The sequence below is a fragment of the Vespula vulgaris genome, chromosome 7 (genome assembly GCF_905475345.1).
Source record: "Vespula vulgaris chromosome 7, iyVesVulg1.1, whole genome shotgun sequence".
In the NCBI taxonomy this organism is placed as follows: domain Eukaryota; kingdom Metazoa; phylum Arthropoda; class Insecta; order Hymenoptera; family Vespidae; genus Vespula; species Vespula vulgaris.
In genome coordinates, this window is record NC_066592.1 from 2135090 (window position 1) to 2155377 (window position 20288).

At 25.9% G+C, this 20288-nt stretch overlaps 4 protein-coding genes across 7 annotated transcripts; 3 read left to right on the forward strand and 1 right to left on the reverse strand.

Moving 5' to 3' along the window:
• Positions 1-310: 310 nt before the first annotated feature.
• Positions 311-4739, forward strand: LOC127065410 (small G protein signaling modulator 3 homolog). Of its 2 annotated transcripts, XM_050997699.1 has the most exons (15): positions 311-637; positions 747-925; positions 1023-1121; positions 1196-1359; positions 1554-1764; positions 1847-1977; positions 2080-2313; positions 2381-2475; positions 2560-2705; positions 2787-2884; positions 2950-3129; positions 3227-3337; positions 3465-3775; positions 3862-4022; positions 4123-4739. In XM_050997699.1, exons 1-15 carry the CDS (start codon positions 569-571, stop codon positions 4313-4315), a joined length of 2382 nt encoding a protein of 793 aa, XP_050853656.1. In that variant the 5' UTR covers positions 311-568; the 3' UTR covers positions 4316-4739. The 2 variants fall into 2 exon arrangements, with proteins under 2 accessions (XP_050853656.1, XP_050853657.1); XM_050997700.1 differs by lacking the exon at positions 311-637 and having other exon boundaries at positions 755-925; positions 1049-1121.
• A 321-nt stretch (positions 4740-5060) lies between these two features.
• Positions 5061-9627, reverse strand: LOC127065409 (eukaryotic translation initiation factor 2-alpha kinase). 3 transcript variants are annotated; one of them, XM_050997698.1, is made up of 13 exons: positions 9505-9627; positions 8862-8988; positions 8593-8767; positions 8325-8481; positions 8057-8228; positions 7679-7943; positions 7460-7585; positions 7164-7347; positions 6999-7104; positions 6704-6909; positions 5923-6625; positions 5501-5845; positions 5061-5337 (listed from the first exon to the last, which is right to left on the reverse strand). In XM_050997698.1, the coding sequence occupies exons 2-13, from the start codon at positions 8889-8891 to the stop codon at positions 5107-5109; spliced, it is 2700 nt and encodes an 899-aa protein (XP_050853655.1). In that variant the 5' UTR covers positions 8892-8988; positions 9505-9627; the 3' UTR covers positions 5061-5106. The 3 variants fall into 3 exon arrangements, with proteins under 3 accessions (XP_050853655.1, XP_050853653.1, XP_050853654.1); XM_050997696.1 differs by having other exon boundaries at positions 9181-9606; XM_050997697.1 differs by having other exon boundaries at positions 9140-9606.
• A 40-nt stretch (positions 9628-9667) lies between these two features.
• LOC127065408 (nuclear pore complex protein Nup154) lies at positions 9668-16576 on the forward strand. Its single transcript, XM_050997695.1, has 27 exons — positions 9668-9786; positions 10097-10258; positions 10336-10473; positions 10572-10668; positions 10744-10907; positions 10997-11142; positions 11223-11488; positions 11586-11836; positions 11928-12181; positions 12262-12435; positions 12520-12625; positions 12694-12905; positions 12988-13085; positions 13166-13355; positions 13493-13587; positions 13665-13761; positions 13896-13973; positions 14053-14249; positions 14335-14482; positions 14660-14895; positions 14975-15122; positions 15215-15313; positions 15390-15510; positions 15591-15701; positions 15781-15901; positions 15989-16111; positions 16202-16576. The coding sequence occupies exons 2-27, from the start codon at positions 10123-10125 to the stop codon at positions 16311-16313; spliced, it is 3918 nt and encodes a 1305-aa protein (XP_050853652.1). The 5' UTR covers positions 9668-9786; positions 10097-10122; the 3' UTR covers positions 16314-16576.
• Positions 16324-20209, forward strand: LOC127065411 (odorant receptor 63a-like). The gene is made up of 10 exons (XM_050997701.1): positions 16324-16343; positions 16592-17637; positions 17817-17939; positions 18086-18203; positions 18301-18562; positions 18760-18918; positions 19119-19209; positions 19336-19472; positions 19565-19697; positions 19807-20209. The coding sequence occupies exons 3-10, from the start codon at positions 17817-17819 to the stop codon at positions 19855-19857; spliced, it is 1074 nt and encodes a 357-aa protein (XP_050853658.1). The 5' UTR covers positions 16324-16343; positions 16592-17637; the 3' UTR covers positions 19858-20209.
• The last annotated feature ends 79 nt before the right edge of the window (positions 20210-20288 follow it).

Below are 20288 nucleotides of genomic sequence, written 5' to 3' on the forward strand. Positions count from 1 at the left end.
ATACGCATTTGTTTTATTGGAAATTCACAAAGAATAATATATATGTATATATATATATATATATATATATATATATATATATATATATATAGTCTGTTCTAAACGAAACTTTTTCTCTATATATATATATAGAAAAATTTAAAAGATTAGGATATTTCTAGAAAATTAATCCTAATGAAATAATTCTTAAAGTATATTATATATTTTTTCAATTTTGTCATAAAATTCTTTTTATTTAGTTTACGATTATATGAATTATGTTGTTAAATATTTGTTGCAGTAGCATTGTAATTAGGTTATATATATTGAATTAATAAAAGATTTATAAGATTTTGAATATGGCGCTCTAATGACGTCACCTGTAAATATTCATTCCATTAGATCGATTATATGTCGTAAGAAACATGTTGAGGAAAACGTCACGAATTACACGTATGGCGATCTGTAGAATAAACAAGAATAGAGTATATAAAAGTATGTGATAATACGTAAAATATGTTTAATTAATAAAATAGATAATTAGTGCATTGTTCGAACTTAATAATATTGAATAATTAAGTGATAGAAGATGGATATTGCAAAATCCTTTTTCAACGTACGCGACCATGAAGGTTATGTTGGAAAAGAAGAACATAATGTAAATATACTTATTCTATATTATCTAGAAAAATATTTTATTATTATTTAACATATATATATATGTTATTTATTTAGAAAGTAGTAATTTAACTCAGCATTTCTTGTAGAAAAAGTTAGAAATAAACTTGTCGGAAGATGAATTGGAAGTAGGAAATAAAATTTCTAGAGAAAATTTATCACCTGTACCTGGCGGACCGTTTTCTGCTTTAACTTCGTCCATGTGGCCACAAGATATTTTAGCTAAATTGAATCAACCTGATGATCCCAATTCGCAACCAGAGTATAGGTATTGTGTAGATTTTTATAGATTAAATTTAGTATTTTTCAATATTATTTAATATTTTTGAACTTCTTATATAAAAAGTAATAATGTAATATTGTAGATTTGATGAATTTGGTTTTCGTGTAGAAGAAGAAGATGGGCCAGAACAGAGTTCAAGAAAAATCCTTGGCATTCCTTTTGTGGAAGATCCTCAACATAGGTATTAACAAAGAGTTTAATTATTTTCAATAGACATAGATTTATTTTTGTTTAAATTTATTTTTATGCTATCAGACTACAATGGGTTGCTCTTTTGGAATTCAGTAACAATAAAGAGGATATAGATTTTACATGGCAGAATGTAAATCAAAGATTACCTCGTACAGATAAATTACGTGACATGGTTCGTCGTGGTATACCTCATTCTCTTCGACCTCAAATTTGGATGCAAATGTCTGGTAATATTTGACAGAAATTACTATCTATATTTCATGTTAATGGTATAATATCATTTACAAGTTCTTTTATATGTATATGTGTGTGTGTGTGTGTGTGTATATATATATATATATATATATATATATATATATATATATATATATATATATATATATATACACACACACACAAATAATTTATTATAATTCCATAGGTGCATTACAAAAAAAGCATGCCTCAGAAATGATGTATAAAGATATAGTAAGAGCATCTAGCAGTGATGTACTTATGACTAATAAACAGATAGAAAAAGATCTCCTTCGTATTATGCCTGCAAATGCATGTTTTAGTCATCTTCATAGTACAGGAATACCACGTTTACGAAGAGTTATGCGTACTCTTGCTTGGTTATATCCTGATATTGGGTAAAAACAACAAATATATAAATATATATATATAATTGTGATAAACTTGAAAAATAATACATTATATGTTTATACTATTAAGATATTGTCAAGGAACCGGTATAATAGCTGCCTCATTATTACTCTTATTAGAAGAAGAGGATGCATTTTGGATGATGGCAACTATAGTAGAAGATCTCTTACCAGCTTCATACTATTCGGCAACATTATTAGGTAAACATTTTCTATACACATTTGTAACGTCATATTTTATTTTGTTTCGTGAATAATATAAATTATAAATAAGTCAATCAAATATATTGTTATATTTTTTAGGAATTCAAGCGGATCAAAGAGTTCTACGTACATTAGTAGCTAATTATTTACCTGATATCGATCATGTATTAGAACAGCATGATATAGAATTAAGTTTAATATCTCTGCACTGGTTTCTCACATTATTTGCATCAGTTGTACATATGAAGATTTTATTGCGAGTGTGGGATTTATTTCTTTTCGATGGTTCTATAGTTTTATTTCAAATTACTCTTGGAATGTTAAAGATAAAAGGTATTTAAAGAAATTATAATATGCTTTATAGAAATAGATAATTAAAATATGCAAATCATTATTATAGAGATAGATCTGAAACAGCTTGAAAATTCTGCACAAATATTTAATGCTCTTTCGGATATACCTGGAGATATTGATGATGTAGATCAATTATTTCGTGTAAGTAAAATACAAATAATTTATTTTTCTATGTATAAGATTTATATACAATAAGATTAATTAAATTTTTTTATGTATATATAGATATCACTAGAAGTAAGCGGATCATTAACTGACGTTTTAATCGAAACTCATAGGCGACGTCATTTAGCATATTTAATGGCTGATCAAGGTGCATTAGTTGGTAATCCAGATGCATTGCCAAATTTACCAAAACAACATCTGAATAGGTAAATAATTCAAAATTATTTTAAAAAATATATATATAGATTATACTTCTAATATCAGTAATATTAAATTGATTTTTTAAGGCGTCAAATAAAGAGAAGTAAATCAATGCTACAAACATTTTTGTTTGGAAATGATAATGAAGAGGATGATGCAAAATCAAAGAATATTCATCAAACTGGTTTGTTACATTAAATATTAATTAAGATACATACTATTTAAATTCTAACTCTTATATTATTCTAGAAATTCTGGTTGATCTAAGAGAATCTGTGCTACAGGTAGCAAGACACTTTATAAATGTTGATCCAAAATTAAACAATGTTATACTTATAGCAGACTATAGTATGGAAAGTCATGCCAAAGATCACGATAGTTATATAAATGTATCACGTACTAGAAAAAGAAGAGCTAAAGCTTTATTAGGTATAAATTAAATAATTATACATGATTATAAAATGGCAATAAATTAAATCTTTTTTGCCAAAAAAATGGCATATAATAAATCTTTTAATAATCGTAGATTTTGAAAGGCATGATGACGACGAACTTGGATTTCGTAAAAATGATATAATTACTATTATTAGTCAAAAAGATGAACATTGTTGGGTAGGAGAACTTAATGGACTTAGGGGTAACATATGTGAAAGATATATTATAATAATTAATTTTCTTAAAATTATTTTATTATCTAAGGTTATTTTTTTAATAAATCAGTTTATAAGTTCAATTTCGAATATTACATTTAGCTTGATTTGCAGGCTGGTTTCCTGCTAAATTTGTTGAATTATTGGATGAACGAAGCAAACAGTATACATGTGCAGGTGATGATGCAGTCAGTGAAGCTGTTACAGATTTAGTAAGAGGTTCCTTATGTCCTGCTATAAAAGCAGTATTGGAACACGGAATGCGAAAACCATCGTTCTTAGGAGGTCCATGTCATCCATGGCTTTTTATTGAAGAAGCTTCTAGCAGGGAGATAGAAAAAGATTTCAACTCTGTGTACAGTCGGTTGGTGCTTTGTAAAACATATAGGCTGGATGAGGATGGTAAAGTTTTAACTCCTGAAGAAGTAAGTTATTGATAATAGTCATTAATTATTTTTTATTCTTCAAACTTATGCAATAAATAATGAGAAATGTTTATTTTTTACTATAGTTATTATATCGATGTGTACAATCTGTAAATTTGTCGCACGACAATGCTCATGCACAAATGGATGTTAAATTACGTTCATTAATTTGTCTTGGATTGAATGAACAAGTTTTACATTTATGGCTTGAAGTTCTATGTTCTTGTGTAGAGGTAGTACAAAAATGGTACGGATTAAAAATATTTATAACGCGAAATAAGTATGAAAATAATGATATATATTTTTATTACATGTCATATTGTTAATACGATTAATAATTAATTTAGGTATTATCCATGGAGTTTCATAAATAGTCCAGGTTGGGTACAGATAAAATGTGAGTTAAGAATACTTAGTCAATTTGCGTTTAACTTAAATCCTGACTGGGAATTACCAGCAAAAAAAGAGCAATCTCAACCTTTGAAAGATGGCGTTAGAGATATGCTAGTAAAACATCATTTATTTAGTTGGGATCTTTAGTGTATAATTTTTAAATTAATGTTAATATATCTGAATTCAAATATAAAAAATATAAAAGCAAGATCACATTATAAGGTATGGAAAAATAATCTATATTAAAGAAATTATGCACATATAATTTATAACTATGTAATTAATTATGTTAGAAATTTATTTATATATAAAAAAAAAAATAATTTAATGAAGAAGCATCTCAATCGCAAATATTCTGTTTAGTATATATAGATTTAAGGAAATTTAATTTAAAAAAAAAAAAAATAAAAGCAAAATAAATAGTATAGTCTATAATAATTTCATAAATACAAAACCAATGGTACAACAAAGATAAAATAATCATTGAATAATAATTATGTAATAAATATGTTGTGACAATAGTGATATATATATATATATATATATTTAAATAAATTGTAATTTTAAGCCATTTGATCATTCTATAACAAATATTTATTTTATAATACAACCTATTAAATTATCACATTTTATTATTTTTATTGTAAGATACATAAATTTTTATAATAAATATATGTCTTTTTTAACATTGCTTTCTATATCAAAATATTACAATTTTTTTTTTTTACTAAAAAATAAAGTACTCTATGCAAACGAAGAGATATTGAAAAATGATAATGAAAATTATTTACAGTCATTACATATGCAGTCAAAAAAAAAATTACGTTTAAAATAAAAAAATATATTTTTGAGATATAGACATTTTTATAATGATTAAAAACAAAGAAACATATTCCAAAAAGAATTTACAAAAATTTATTGTTTATATTGGTAGTCTTTTATGTATTTATATTTACCTGTGATTCATTACTACTATTACTACTACTACTACTACTTGTTACAGAGGAATATTTGGCAAACTGCGGTAGTTCAAAATGCCATTTTGAACTTTCATTTGTCTTAAAACCATTTTCTTTTCCATAATACAACAATGGCGGTCTAGCTTTAATCCCTAGCGTTGTAGGCCTTTTTTCAGGCCTTTCATCCAACATAATTTTCAATAATGTATGCTACAATATAAAAAGTAAGAATGAATATACAATTAATGTTGACAATAATATAATATAAAATATAAAAATTAGACATAATTATTACACGTTAAAAAATACGTCAAACTACATAATTTATAAATGACAAAAAAATATATATATATACTTGAAAAATTGCTTTTACCTCGGCTGGAAAAAATATATCAAAATCCGTTGGGAATAATAATCGGCGTAAATTGGTAAGAGTAACTATTCTTTCCATTTCTGTATCGAATGACATTAAAAGTTCAAAGAAAATAATTCCTAAGGAATATATATCTACTTTATAATCGTAAATCTGTCCATTCATTTGTTCAGGCGACATATATAACTGAGTACCAACGCACGACGTATGTAAATTATGTTTTACATTAGTATTTTCACTTTGAATCGTAATATAAGTTTCTTCGTAACCTTCGATCATAGCAGTAACAAGGCCGAAATCACCAATTTTTATTTTGTCGTCATAAGCAAAAAATATATTTGATGGCTGTAAGTTATAATATAATATTACCATCATGTGATGTGATAATATAAAATTATATAAATATTATCAATTTAGATTACCTTCAAATCACGATGAATAAGACCTTGCAAATGAACATACTCTACGGCATCAACGATTTGATGGAATATATTTAATATCATACCATTATCTCTTGGATTCATTTGCTTTTTCAGCCATTCTCTGAGGCTAAGCCTTTGACATAACTGCATTTGTATATACAGAAACATTTTCGTAGATTTACGATTAATAGATTTTTCTTTTAAATTTACGGAAAGTGGAGTTTTTCTACGTTTTTCATATTCCTCCTTTCTACACAGTTGATTATTATTTCCAAGAGACGAAACATCTTGGGAAAAACGAGAGTCATCATCGTCGTTCAAATTATTGTTTGTCTTAGAAAGTTGTGAGCCAGGGTTTTCCTCGTTTTTTACTTTTTCAGAATGTTCAAATATGACAAAAGAATCATCGCTTTCACTTACATGATTTAGAACATAAGCTTCACAAGCACTATCTACAGAAGATTGTTCAGGTATAGAAACATCGATGCAAGTGGAACTATTACATTTTTTTTCGTTTTGATTCGTTTCTAAGGAAAATTCTGATGATCGAAACTTCTCCTTAGAAATCCATTCCTGATCGTGTTCTTCTAACCATTCAATAGGAGGACATTCAACCCATGCATTAAAATATCTAACAATATTGCAATGATCCAATTTTGCTAATGCTTTTACTTCACGCATAACACGTTCTCTAGAATCTTGCCTGTAAAATAGATATATGATAAATTTTAATTAAAAATTACAATATTGTTGATTAAAACATTTCTTCCATTAATATTACCTATTAGGTAATGCAATTCGTTTGATAGCATAATTACATTCATCTATCTTATTTTTAGCTTCAAATACAACTCCATAACCACCTTTGCCTAAACAATCAATTGGTTCAAAATCAGTCAGATAACGAGATTTAAAAATTACACTTTGTTCTTGAACTGTAGTATCATTGGAATTCTTGCATTCTATATGGCGTTCTATTATCAAGGGCTGTAATATATAAATATTTATAAAGTTTTTAAAAACGTTTTGTGTATAAATATTAGCATGTATAAAAATAAAATTTTTTATTAACTTACTGGAGGTATAGCATCTTTAGTTGTTGCTGTTCCATTTAGTAGATGTTGAGCCCATATAAAATTTAGTAGAAGTGCTGTAGTAATTGATATTACTAAAACTTCTTTCCTAGCAACAGAATTATTTATGTACCATAGTTCTATTTGATTTATTTATTAAAAACTTACCACCAATACCATAGGGAGACAATAATGACTTGTACTGGAGTTTCATCATCATATTCATCGTCAATCTCTTCATAAAAATTTTTGGTACTTTCGTCGCTAGTAATAAGTATATTGGAATCATTACAACATTGATTGTACCCATTTGATTGTAAATGTTCCTTTAGGTATAAATAGAAACCATTTCCTGTTAAAAAAAATTTCTTTTTAAGTAGCATTATAACTGTAACTTATTTCGATTATAAAAATTGATTTTTTTCTTATTATAAAGATGATATAAAAAAATTGATAAAACACACCATTAATATATTCTGAATTATACATTACAGATAGAGCAGTTGTACTTTGTACATCAGTTACTTCAAAAGAGATATTTTTATCATCATTTTCTGTTTTACTTAAGAGATTAGTTATCAATGCTGTTCCTGGAAAATATCAGATACTATATACATTTCTGAGTGACATAATATATTTAGAACTACATTTTTATTATATTCAATAATTAAACAGTTATGTACCAATAGCAGGATATGGTTGCCAAGGAATTTGTGAATGTGATGTAAATTTTGTTGAAGATGATCCTAAAGATTTATAGACTTTTGCATTTTCTTGTACATATAATTGTCTGTCATGCATTCCTATATAAATACTAGGTCCTATTGGAAATTCAGAACCCCAAGCCCATTGAGAGTTATCAAATAAATTAACTTGCTTTAATCCATTGTTATCATTAATACTTTGTGTATTTTCTTTTTGCCATATTGTAACGATTGGAGAATCGAACTGTGAGAAGCAATTATTATAGTTAAAACAATTCAAACAAGTATATCTTTTATCTTACGTTTGTTTTTAAACATTAATTATTATCGTTATTGTTTTAAATGAATATTTTTAACCTTATATTGCCATAATTTTACAGTGGGAGCATTTTTTCTAACTGCCCAAATTAGTCCTTCAGGAACAATAACTTTAAGCTCAAATTCTGGAATATTTTCATTACTTCTATCATCGCATATATCTTGATTGGAAATTAAAAGTAACTCATGTTGCCCTACACTGAAGTTCCATCTATTTAAAAAATAACAATGTATTGTTTCTTAAATCTTATTTTACACTTTATTTTATGATGAAATAAAAAATTCATTGATATATTAAAAAACTTACTTTTCTGCACCACTATGTGGTTCAACTGCTCTGACAGTTTGTTGAAGATGTTGAATGACAAGTATTTCTTGATTAATATAAGTGTCCGTAGTAGTATTGTTCTGACAACCACTGATATTACATTCATATAATATTTTTCCAGTTGTACTCAATACTCCTATAAAAAAATTAATTGATATAATAATGATTATATTTCTTGCATCCATAATAATAAATTAATTAATGATATATTTGTATATCACAAAATTGTATTAAATATAATAATTACCATACGATCGTGTTTCTTTCCCTCCAGAAAATACTAAATCTTCGGAATAACGAAATGATGAAGATAATAATTGTTCGGTTGTTACTGGTAATTTTTCTAAATTTTCACCATCAAATTTATATAATCCACCTCCTAAGGATGGAATTAATCTAACCCATTGTCCATTATTATTAAGCTATAAAAATAGAAAAGATAGATTATATAGATATAAAACAAAAAAAATTAAAATAATATAATTATTTAATTATGTTAGTATATAATCAACGTACTTCTCTCCGATGAATGTTAGACGATAACATAGGACTATTGTTAAAATCCAAAGCCCATAGTTTCTTTCCATTATTGATAGCATCTAATGCTGATATCTTACCATCTAATGTACTCACAAATATCAAACTGTAAAATATTACAAATGCAAATATACAAAATATTATTTCTTAGAAACTGAATAGATTTTGCTTTATATATTTGTAAAGTATAATATCATTTAAAAATATTAATTTCTTAAACAGAATATTTATAAAATCATTCAAATAATTTTACACACATAAAATATGAAATATAATCCATTGATTTATAATATATCACCTCTGAGGATTTTTGGAAGATTGTCCACAGACTTTTAATTGATTTATTTTACCACCATTAACGAGTATGAAATTGTATAAGATAATGATTACTGCATAAAAATATATTTGCTTCCAAAAAAATTTTTTTGACATCTTTCTTTTATAAAAAGATATATTAACTATACATGACATCATTTTTCAAATGCATAGATCTAATTATTTAAGTATTACAATATTTGATTATTGTAATATGTTCAGATATAAAGATAACATATTCAACATCACATACAAAAGAATTACATAATTATACATATTTATTTCCAATAAAAAATATATCAAATACCATATGTAAACAAATAAATAAATGGATGTTGACTTTACAATGCATTACACTTTACTTTGATATAAATTCGTATACGGGTTATACGACGTGAAATTACTTGAAGTGAACACAAAGAGTTTTTATTTTCATTTTTAACTATTTCATTTTTGTATTTGTAAGTTTGTCAGACTGACAATGAGTGGCGCGAAGTAAACGGGTGTGAACCTTGTGCGAGTGACCATCGTTGTTAATATGCGCGTGAAAAGTTTTACTTGAAACTTTAAGAAAATTTCATTTGTTCAGGTATATAGATATTATATATATTAATATTAATTTTTTCAAATGTTATCACTCTTTTTATACTACTAATCACAATTATTTTTGGTTATATTCATATTGTATATATATGTAACCTAACCTTCACGTACCGGTCTTTTAAGAATACTATAACATTATTGAAGATAATCGTATATAAATAAAGCCGTAAAACAATTTGAATAATTTCTCAAGTAATTTATATATTTAGATATGTAATAAATTGTAAGACATCGTTGTTAATTATAATACAATATTTATATATAGTTTTTATCTTTACACAATTTGTTTGTTTCAGAGTTTGAAGCATAAAAAGTTAAGAAAATGTCACTTACAGAAATGGAGCCACTTAAAATACATTTAGATGCATTAGAAATGGCTGGAAAGATGGTTGATAAACATATCACAGCAGATAGTAATTTTCCAACTTTAATTAATTTAATGAGATACAATATTCAAGGTATTTGATATGTTACAATACGAGTTCAATAATTATTTAATTTTTTTAATCAATTGATAAAGACAAAATTTTAATAGGTGGACCAACTGTCAGTGGTCTTGATGATCATGATTATCCAAGTCTACATGGATCATCAATAAGTTTGACAAATATAAATCAAATGAAAATACATAGTAAAATTCCTTTGCCATCTGAAGTGATGGAACATTTTGGCCGTATCCTTGTAATATTCTATATCATATATATGTTCTTTAATAGTTTACTTATTTTTCTTTAAAACATTTATTATTTATATTTCTTAACATTTATTTAGATATGCAATGTCATTGCATGATGGGTTTATTTACAGATATTTCGAAAGCATGGCTTACAATTGACAGTGATATCTATGTGTGGTCATACGAAAACGAGTATTGTTTATTATTTTCTTGCGAATAAAGTAATGAAACACAAATTTTGTATAATTGAAAAATTTTATTTTTCAGAGCTGATGTTGCATATTTTGATGGATTGAATGAAACTATTATAAGTGTTGGTCTAACAAAACCAAAACCAGGGATATTTCAAAGCTATGTTAAATATCTATTAATTCTAACGACAACAGTCGAAATAACTATACTTGCAGTTATACTGAACGAGGGTAATGATGGTAATGCATTTTATCTTTTTTCTGATTATTAATTTTTTCTGTCCTGTATTTTTTATGTTCGTATAACAATTAAATTATTGTATTGATAGGTAAGTCAATAGAAATGCAATTGGTACCAGAACCAATTTTTACTGTTACTACTGATGGTATTGGTATAACCACCATTGCCAATACCAGTAATGGTAGAATTTTTCTTGGTGGTAGAGATGGTTCGCTCTTTGAAATATGTTATCAGGTAGATATATCTTGATATTAAAAAAAAGTAAAAATATTTAAAATATTATTTTTAATAGATAAATATTTGTGTATGTACAGGCAGAAAGTAGTTGGTTTGGAAAGCGTTGTAAAAAAGTTAATCACTCCGAAGGGCCATTATCGTTTGTAATTCCTTCATTTGTAACTATGGCTCTATCTGAAGAAGAAGCAATAATACAAATTTCTATAGACGATTCTCGTAATATTTTATATACTCTTGGAGACAAAGGTACCATTACTGTTTGGGACATTGATAATGGTGGTGCATCCAAAGTTACATCTCTCTCTCAAAGTTCACTAGTTCAAAATACTGTTCATGTTGTAAAGTATGTAATTTTTTATATCATAATTTTTACACAATTTTTATATATACTCGACATATATATACATTTATTTATATGTATATTTATATTTATTTAATAGAACTCTTGATAGTAATAATTTTCGACCTCTGGTGAGCATATCTGCTATAACAGAATATGAATCAATACATTTGAATTTGGTTGTGGTGGCAGCTACTGGAACTCGCTTTTACTTCTGTTGCACATCACCTTCAAATCCGTCGAGTAGACCACAAGGACTTCAATTAATACATGTAAGATTGCCACCAGGCTATGCTGCCAATGCTCCAGTAACAAGACCCAAAAAGGTTCAAATGGCACATTATAGAAAAGGTTGATCAATTTAAAATTGTAATAAAATTTTATAAACAATATATTGCTTAAATATTTTGTCTTTATGTATAATTTATTGTTTGATTTATAGGAACATTGATTCTTGTCTGTGGTGGCGATACAGAAAGTGCATGGTGTTTAAGCAATGATGCATATCCTTTCACAAATTATTTAGCTGAAACTCAAAGTATCCTACCTCTAGATAGTCCTGTATGGGCAATGGCAGAAATTATTGGAGAATCAGCTATGCATATAGAAAGGCAAAGTAGTACACAAGGAGAACCACCTCTTCTTGTTAGACAACACATGGAACCACCTAGAAAGTTTATATTTTTAACAACTCAGGTATTAAAAATAAATAAAATATTATTAAAAAAATAAATTTTATTATTTCGCATCTGATAATTTTGTTTATTTCTTTATAGGGTGCAATAACTTTAATTCAAGTACGTCCTGTAGATATTTTAAGACAGCTTTTACTAGAACAGCGTGGACCTGATACAGAATCAGTACGTGCTTATTTTCAATCACAGTCTCCAGAACAAGCATGTGCGACATGTTTAATTTTAGCTACTTTAGAAACTTCCCAAAATACTCAGGTATTAAATAAACATATTTATTGTGACATGTATAATAATAATTTGTTTAAGTATATTTATTTCCTTTTTTTTTTTTAATTCTAGTTATGCGAATGGGCAACAAGAGCCTTTTTCTTATATGGTGGACAAAAAGTATCAGGAATTGTTCCTGCAATTGATAGACATAGCAATTTTCCTAATATACATACAGGTATTATTATATATATACTTTGGTATAAATAAGCAAAAAAAAATAATGATTGATTTTTATTCGAACAGGAGATATACGTACGTCAACACCCAGAGTACAAATTTTTGATACTAGACCTCAAGTATTTAGACAACACCCACAAATGGGTCTAAATTCAGATGCTACTTTGCAACAATTTTCAGCAAAGCATGGAGGTTTATATTTATATGTAGGAAGAATACTTCGACCTATATGGAATATGCGTTGTATAAAACAAGAAAATGTAAACAATAAAACTCAGGTAAATAAATAGAAATTAATTAATGTAACTTCAAATAATATATACTTACATTATTCTTATATTATTACATAATGTTTTGCAGATATCTAGTACAATTCCACCTAATCAAATTAGATGGATTTTGAATCATTTACAAGCTTTAAGATGTTTTCTTAATAAAAATACAAATATTACTAAGCAGTATGTATTACATTATATATTATATAACTCATAAAAAATTAATGTGAACTGTATGTATATTTATTAAATTTTTGTTTTAGACATAATAATGTAAGAAGTATAACAGATGAATTTGAAACATTACCCAATCTTTATCAAGAACCTATAGTAGAGGAAAGAAATTCCTTGGATGCTTTAAAAGTTTTTATTACACACGCTTGCGAGGTGTTAGGTTTATGGGAGATTTTGTGTGAGAATCAATTAAATAATATTGTTAATTGTCTTTCTAAGGTAATTATAGTTTATTGTAATTTCTTTTACTGTTTTTTTTTTTTTTTTTCTAATTACTAATTATTTTCATATAATTCCATTGATTCCTCTCTCTCTTTCTCTCTTTTTTATTTTCTTTTTTGTTTTTTGTTTTTTAGGATCAAATTAGTCAATTTTCTACGGCTTCGTTTAGGGATTTAATTTTAATTGGACATGAAATATCATCCTTACTGATTATTCATCTAATTGATAGGTATAATATATATATAATATATATAATATATAATATATTCTAATTCTTAAATTTCATTTGATTATAAATATTTTTAGTTATCTTGGCGACAATGCATCTGTAGATGCAGTAAGTTCAAGATTAAGAGAGGTTTGTCCAAATTTGTACAGAAGTGAAGATGCAGTTTGTTCAAAGGTATTCTAATTGTATATAATATTCTTTTTAAAAATAATATTTTTGAAATATTTAATATACATTTCTATACTGCACAACTATTTTTTTTTTTATAATAATAATTGTAAATAAACGTGTGTAATAATGAATTGTAGGCAAATGAAATAATATTGAAAGCAAAAAATTGTACAAATTCGGAAGAGAAACAAGTTTTTCTGCAATCTGCATTGAAGGTAGAAAATTATTAATATATATTTTCTATTTATAAAATTTATCTTAATTCTAATAAAACATTATTGATATTGTGTATAGCTTTGTAAAGAAGTAGCACCTAGATTAAATTTGAGTGCTGTATGCCAGCAATTTGTAGCCTGTCAGTTTTATACAGGAGTTCTTGAATTGTGTATCTGTTGTGCGGAGAGAATAGATCCTCACAATGCTGCATTACATTTTTATAAAAACAATGAACCTGTAGAAGATCAAGAAGGGAATGTAGCTTACATAAAGAGGTATGAAATATTATGAAAATTTTTATTCGAAATAAAATGTCGAGATTAAAAATGACATATCATATATTGTCATCTTCTATTATAGATTAGAAATTTACAAAGAATTTACTTCAATGTTGGATCATATTTATAATCAGAACATGTCAAGTCCATTAACACCAACCATTCCAAGTAAACCAGGACCAGCTCTACATAATACTTCTGCTGTATCGATAACACCTCCAAAAGATATAGTAAGTCAGTTTCAAATTATGATATATTAATGTGTCATAACAACAATTAGAGAAAAAAAGGAAAACATATGTTGCATTAGATATATATTCATGCCTCAAATATGCTTCATTTTATCCAAGTTTTATTAATATCAAAAATATCTCAACATGATGTCTCTAATAATGTCGTACTTTTAGTTACATGAGATTATAAATGATGCATTACATTCCTCTTGTGAAATACTTCATACTGCAGTATATATATGGATGATTGAAAGAGGATTTCATGGAGAACTTGTTGCTCTTGCAGCACCTTCATTAGAAACCTATTTGAGTCGTGTTAATGCACCTGAATTACTTTGGCAATTCTATGAAAGAAATAAAAATCATGCTGCTGCAGCAAAAATTTTAGATTCTTTGGCTACTAAACCTTCGTACGTATTTATATGTTATTAATTATAATTATAATATACACACGCATGCATACGCATTAAATTCAATATATTATTGTAGTCCAGAAACATCATTATCAGAAAGAGTCGAATATTTAGCACGTGCAGTTGTATGTATGAGAAGTGATCAAGCTGGTTATGCTCCTTATCTTGGAATTTTCCTACGTGAATTAGAAGATAAATTAGAGGTAGCTAGGATACAACAACAAGTAAGTTATATGATCTATCAAATATAAAAAATGTTATATTTATATCAATATATACATCAATGATATTTACATCTTTTTTAATTATGCAATAGATATTAGATACGATTTGTAGCCAACAACATATTTTTGATCCTATGATTGTTCGTGATGCTAAGTTAAAACTGAATTCCTCATTACTTGATATTACACAGGTTTGTAAATCAAATAATAGTTGTATAAACAAAATATAAATTTGCAAATTGATGATTCATTTATTTTTTTCGATAGCTTTATGAGGAATATGCAGAACCTTTACAACTTTTAGAATGTAAACTTGCTATAATTCACTGTTCCGGGCATCAAGATGCGATGTTAATTCAAGGAATTTGGACGAATATAATCAACAATGGTATATATATATATTTTTTTTTATATATATATACGCAATAATAATTTTTATTTTAATATGATTACATTTTAAAATTTTAGAATTAAAAAATGCTGCAGCATCGTCTCCAGAAGATAAAATGGCGATTTTAATGACTAAAATTAAACTTCTTGGTCAAGAATATTCAGGATCACCACATTGTTTTCCAATAGGTGGGTAATTAAAAATGAATGAAAAACAATCGAAATTTATTAAAGACAAATTAACAAAATGAATTAATTCCTCTTTTAGAATTTTTGATAGAACAATTGGAAATAAGAGCTTGTAGATTAAAAATTTCCAATAATTGTATTATTACAGTATTTTTAAAGTTAGGTGTATCAATGGAAGATCTTTTAGATTATTATGATAAGTAAGTAATAAAACCATTAAAATAATACTTAAATACAAAATTAAAATAATACTCATATTATCTAATAACTTTGCATTTTATTTGTAGGATGATTGGAAAAAATACACGTACTTGGTTAAACAAAGGAAATGAGTTCCATTTAATAGATTCCACGGCAAATTTAATAAATTATTTTATCAAAAATCAAAATAATACTAATGCTTTTAACAGGTGAACCATTTTTTATTTAATATAAAAAGAAAATTGTTATTCCTAAAATTAATATAAAAAATGCATTTTTCTTATTGCTTTTTTTTTCAGAGAAAAACTAATAGTTAAGTGTCAAGATGTTATCTCCAAGTGTCTAACAATTTTATTTAGTAAACCTAATAGTGAACAACTAATAGCAAAACTTAGATCAATGCGAATGTAAAATTAATAAATGATTTATAGCAGGTACAAAGTAAGATAATGCACAAATAATTATTTTTTGGAAAGCTCAAGTAATATTTAATACAATAATTCCAAACAATTGTATATTCTTTCCATAGAATAAGAACTATATAACAAATTACTGTTATCAAAACAGTATGACTGTTCTGACGTTTTTTGTATTTATTAATATTAATTTTTTTTCAATATATTATCAAACTATTTTTGAAACGTGATCGAATTTAATAAAAAATGTTTATCGTTTTTACTCATTTTTAGGATACAGAAACCTATTATCCTAAACCTATTATCCTACTTCCTAAGGAAGAATGTTATGGCAAAAGAAAAAGATCATGAGTGAGTTTGATATAATATTAATATTAATAAATATATATACGTACGTGTGGGTGAGTGTGTATTATGTTTCAATAAATATTTTCTTGTGCAACTTCTTCTTCAGCTTAATATTCACTATTTATTCACAAAAATATGAATTTATTATTACTGAAATAATAATAATAATAAAATGGAACGCAATATGCAAGACATAGTGTACGGTGTGCATAATACGCAAATGCAACGAAACAAGATAAATTGAAAAAGTATTACCTATACAGAATGTGACTGTTGTGAAAAATATAGGAATTCTATATTAAATCCATAGATTTACTAGAGATATTATATGTTCGAGTAAACCAACGATAACGAGAAATGTTTGAAGGAGTTATATGAAAATACTGGAGAAAATGTATTTTTCCCATAACTATGAATTATTTTCCACAAAAAATACTCCCATAAATGTCCACGTCGAAATATGAAAATAATATGTAATAATATCGTGCTGTATAACGTCATAAAACGACTGTGATTGATGTCCAAGCTTTTTTTCTTTTTATTTTCATGTAATAGATAAATGTTCAAAATATAACTGTGGTTTAAAGAACGACTATCGATCGACTATCATATCTAATTTGACAAATTGCCCGAGAGCTATTTCTCACAGGGATAACACAATTTAGCATTATTTACAGACTATAATTTTTATACTGACTGGCACGAATTTTGCAGTATCAATTTCGCAGAAGAAAATTACGTATAGTTAAAGCTATATCGATTGGAAATCTATTATACGTAAAGAAGGAAGATTGTCGATCATTATTTGCTTGACACTCTAAATAACAGTAACAGCTTATACGAAGTTGAAACCTCGGAATCGATATTAATATCCATAGTTTTCGAGCAAACTAACTAAATCGTTCATTCCACGATGGACTTCTTTGAGCAACGATATTACGTGATCAATAAACGTTTTATGTCTTTTTTTGGTATGTGGCCGCTAGAAAATTCTATCAAAAGTAAATTCTTGTTCTATTTAGTAATATTTATCTTCTTTACTATGTACTTGCCTGAGGTAAAAAAAAAAAATAAAAAACAAAAAAAATATTTTATAATATATGCCAAATTCATTCAAGTTATTCACGGTATCATTTTTTCTTTTTTTCAGATGATAAAAGTAACTGAATTAGGAGTAACTGATATCGATGCTTTCATTGAATGCATCCCTCCCATAGTGGTGATAAAGAGTTCCATGGTAAAAGCTTTCACTGTCGGTTTTCATATAAATCACGTAATATATTTTATATTTAAATTATATATATATATATATATATATGTATTCTGTGTGTGTGCGCGCGTGTGTGTATAAAATATTTATTTCATAATTTATTTTGAAAAAATATTATGTATATTATCACGTTATTTTTTATTTTACAGTTTCAAGTGCTTCTAAAACATATTGAAGAAGATTGGCGAAATTTGAAAGATGTTAAAGAAATGGCAATTCTTTCAGAATATGCCGAAAGTGGTCGAAAATTTACAATATGGTATACGTGTATGTTAAAGTCAATAAATACTATAATTGATAAAGATATATTATTATCGCACGTTTATAATAAATTAATATTTACTTCTTTTTATTATACTCGCAGTCTATATAAGTTTCACAACGTTATTATATTTGTCATTACCTCTATCACCGATCGTTCTTAACATTTTATCTCCGTTAAATGAGTCAAGAAAAATGGAACTTCTTTTTTGTACGGAATATTTTGTAAACGAGGAAGATTATTTTAATGAAATTTTATTTTATGATTATGCAATTGCTGTATTAGTAGTTGCAGTATTAATTGCAACTGATACAATGTATATGGTATATTCAGAACATGCTTGTGGTATATTTGCAATTGTATGGTAAGCTTTATATATATATATATATATATATATATATATATATATGTTTTTTTTATAATATATATTATTATTATTATATATATTATTATTATTAATATTATTAATATATATATTTTTTTCTTTATAATATATATATATATATATATATATAATTTTTTTAAATCATCATAAATATTTATAACAATTTCTTTTTCTAGTTATCGATTAAATAATATAGGTAAATACGAGAATAAAGAAGAAAAATATGACAACGATTTTTTTAATAAACCAAAAGATGATAATTACGACGAAATACAAGATGAAAAAAATTATCAAGAACTTTCATTATGTGTCAAAAAGCATAAACATGCCATTGAGTTAGTATATTATTTTTTACTTCCTTCCTCTTTTTTTTTAATATACTAAATGAGTATATTTATAAAAAATGAATATAATTTAACCAAGTTTTTATTCTATTACATATAAATATTTTATGATATTATCTTAAGATAATCATTGCATTGGGAATGAAAATTGTATATGAACTGACAATGAGAATTTTATAATTCTTTTTAAGATTCGTTGAATTACTCCAAACATGTTACACAGAATCTTTAATAACACTATTACTACTTAATGTAGTAGGTATAAGCATTACAGGAGTTCAAGTAAGTATTACGTAAATTTTCTCACGTGTTTTTTATCATAATTATAATAATTATATTTTATTATGTTCTATATATATATATATATATTTTTTTTTTATTAAAAATTTTTCATTCATCTTTTTTCAGACTATAATCAATATACATAATTTGTCAGACGTATTCAGATTTGGTTTTTTAACATTAGGTGAAGCATTTCATCTTTTTTTCTTAACATTACCAGGTCAAAGAATAATAGATCACAGTGCTAAAATATTTGAAGATAGGTAAGATAATTGTATACGAAGAATTTGTATAAATATAAATTATTTTATATATAACAAAAAAATATATATTATATATTTCTATACATATTTAGTTACGACTCATGTTGGTACGTACTTTCCTCGAGATGCAAAAGAACGCTTAGTTTAATACTATTACGTAGTATGACACCATGCCAATTAATGGCTGGTGGATTATATTCCATGACATTAGAGAATTATGTTTCGGTAAGAATAATTTTTTCCAAATAATATAAAGTATAATATTTATATACTGATTCTTTATAAATCTAATTTTTATTTTATTCTTTTTCTTTTTTATTTACTTATATTAAAGCTAGTTCAAACGGCTATGTCTTACTTTACGGTATTATCATCGGTACGATAAAATCTAGCAAAAATTGCAACATCGAGCAAATTTAAAGCCGTCACTTCAATTACAAATCTCTGTGTATTATCGTTAAACATTAATAGTTAATTGTAATAAAAGAATTTAAACGTCATAGAAAATTCATGAGGTGTGAATAATATTTCAACAACAACAAAAATCATACATTTAATATGATATTATAAAAAATAAAAAGACGAATTACAAGATGGAAAGAATGTTTGAGGGAGCAACGATTGGCGAAACGTATTAATACGAAAGCCATAACGATTAGTGTATGTAATTATGCTTTATTTTCACCAACACGAGATTATTAACTTGTAATAAATCGTAATATTTCACATTTTACTTATTACTACGTAGTTTTGTTATGTAAAAATTAATTATTTCATAATACTATATTTTCAAAATTCTTCATATCGAAACAAAAC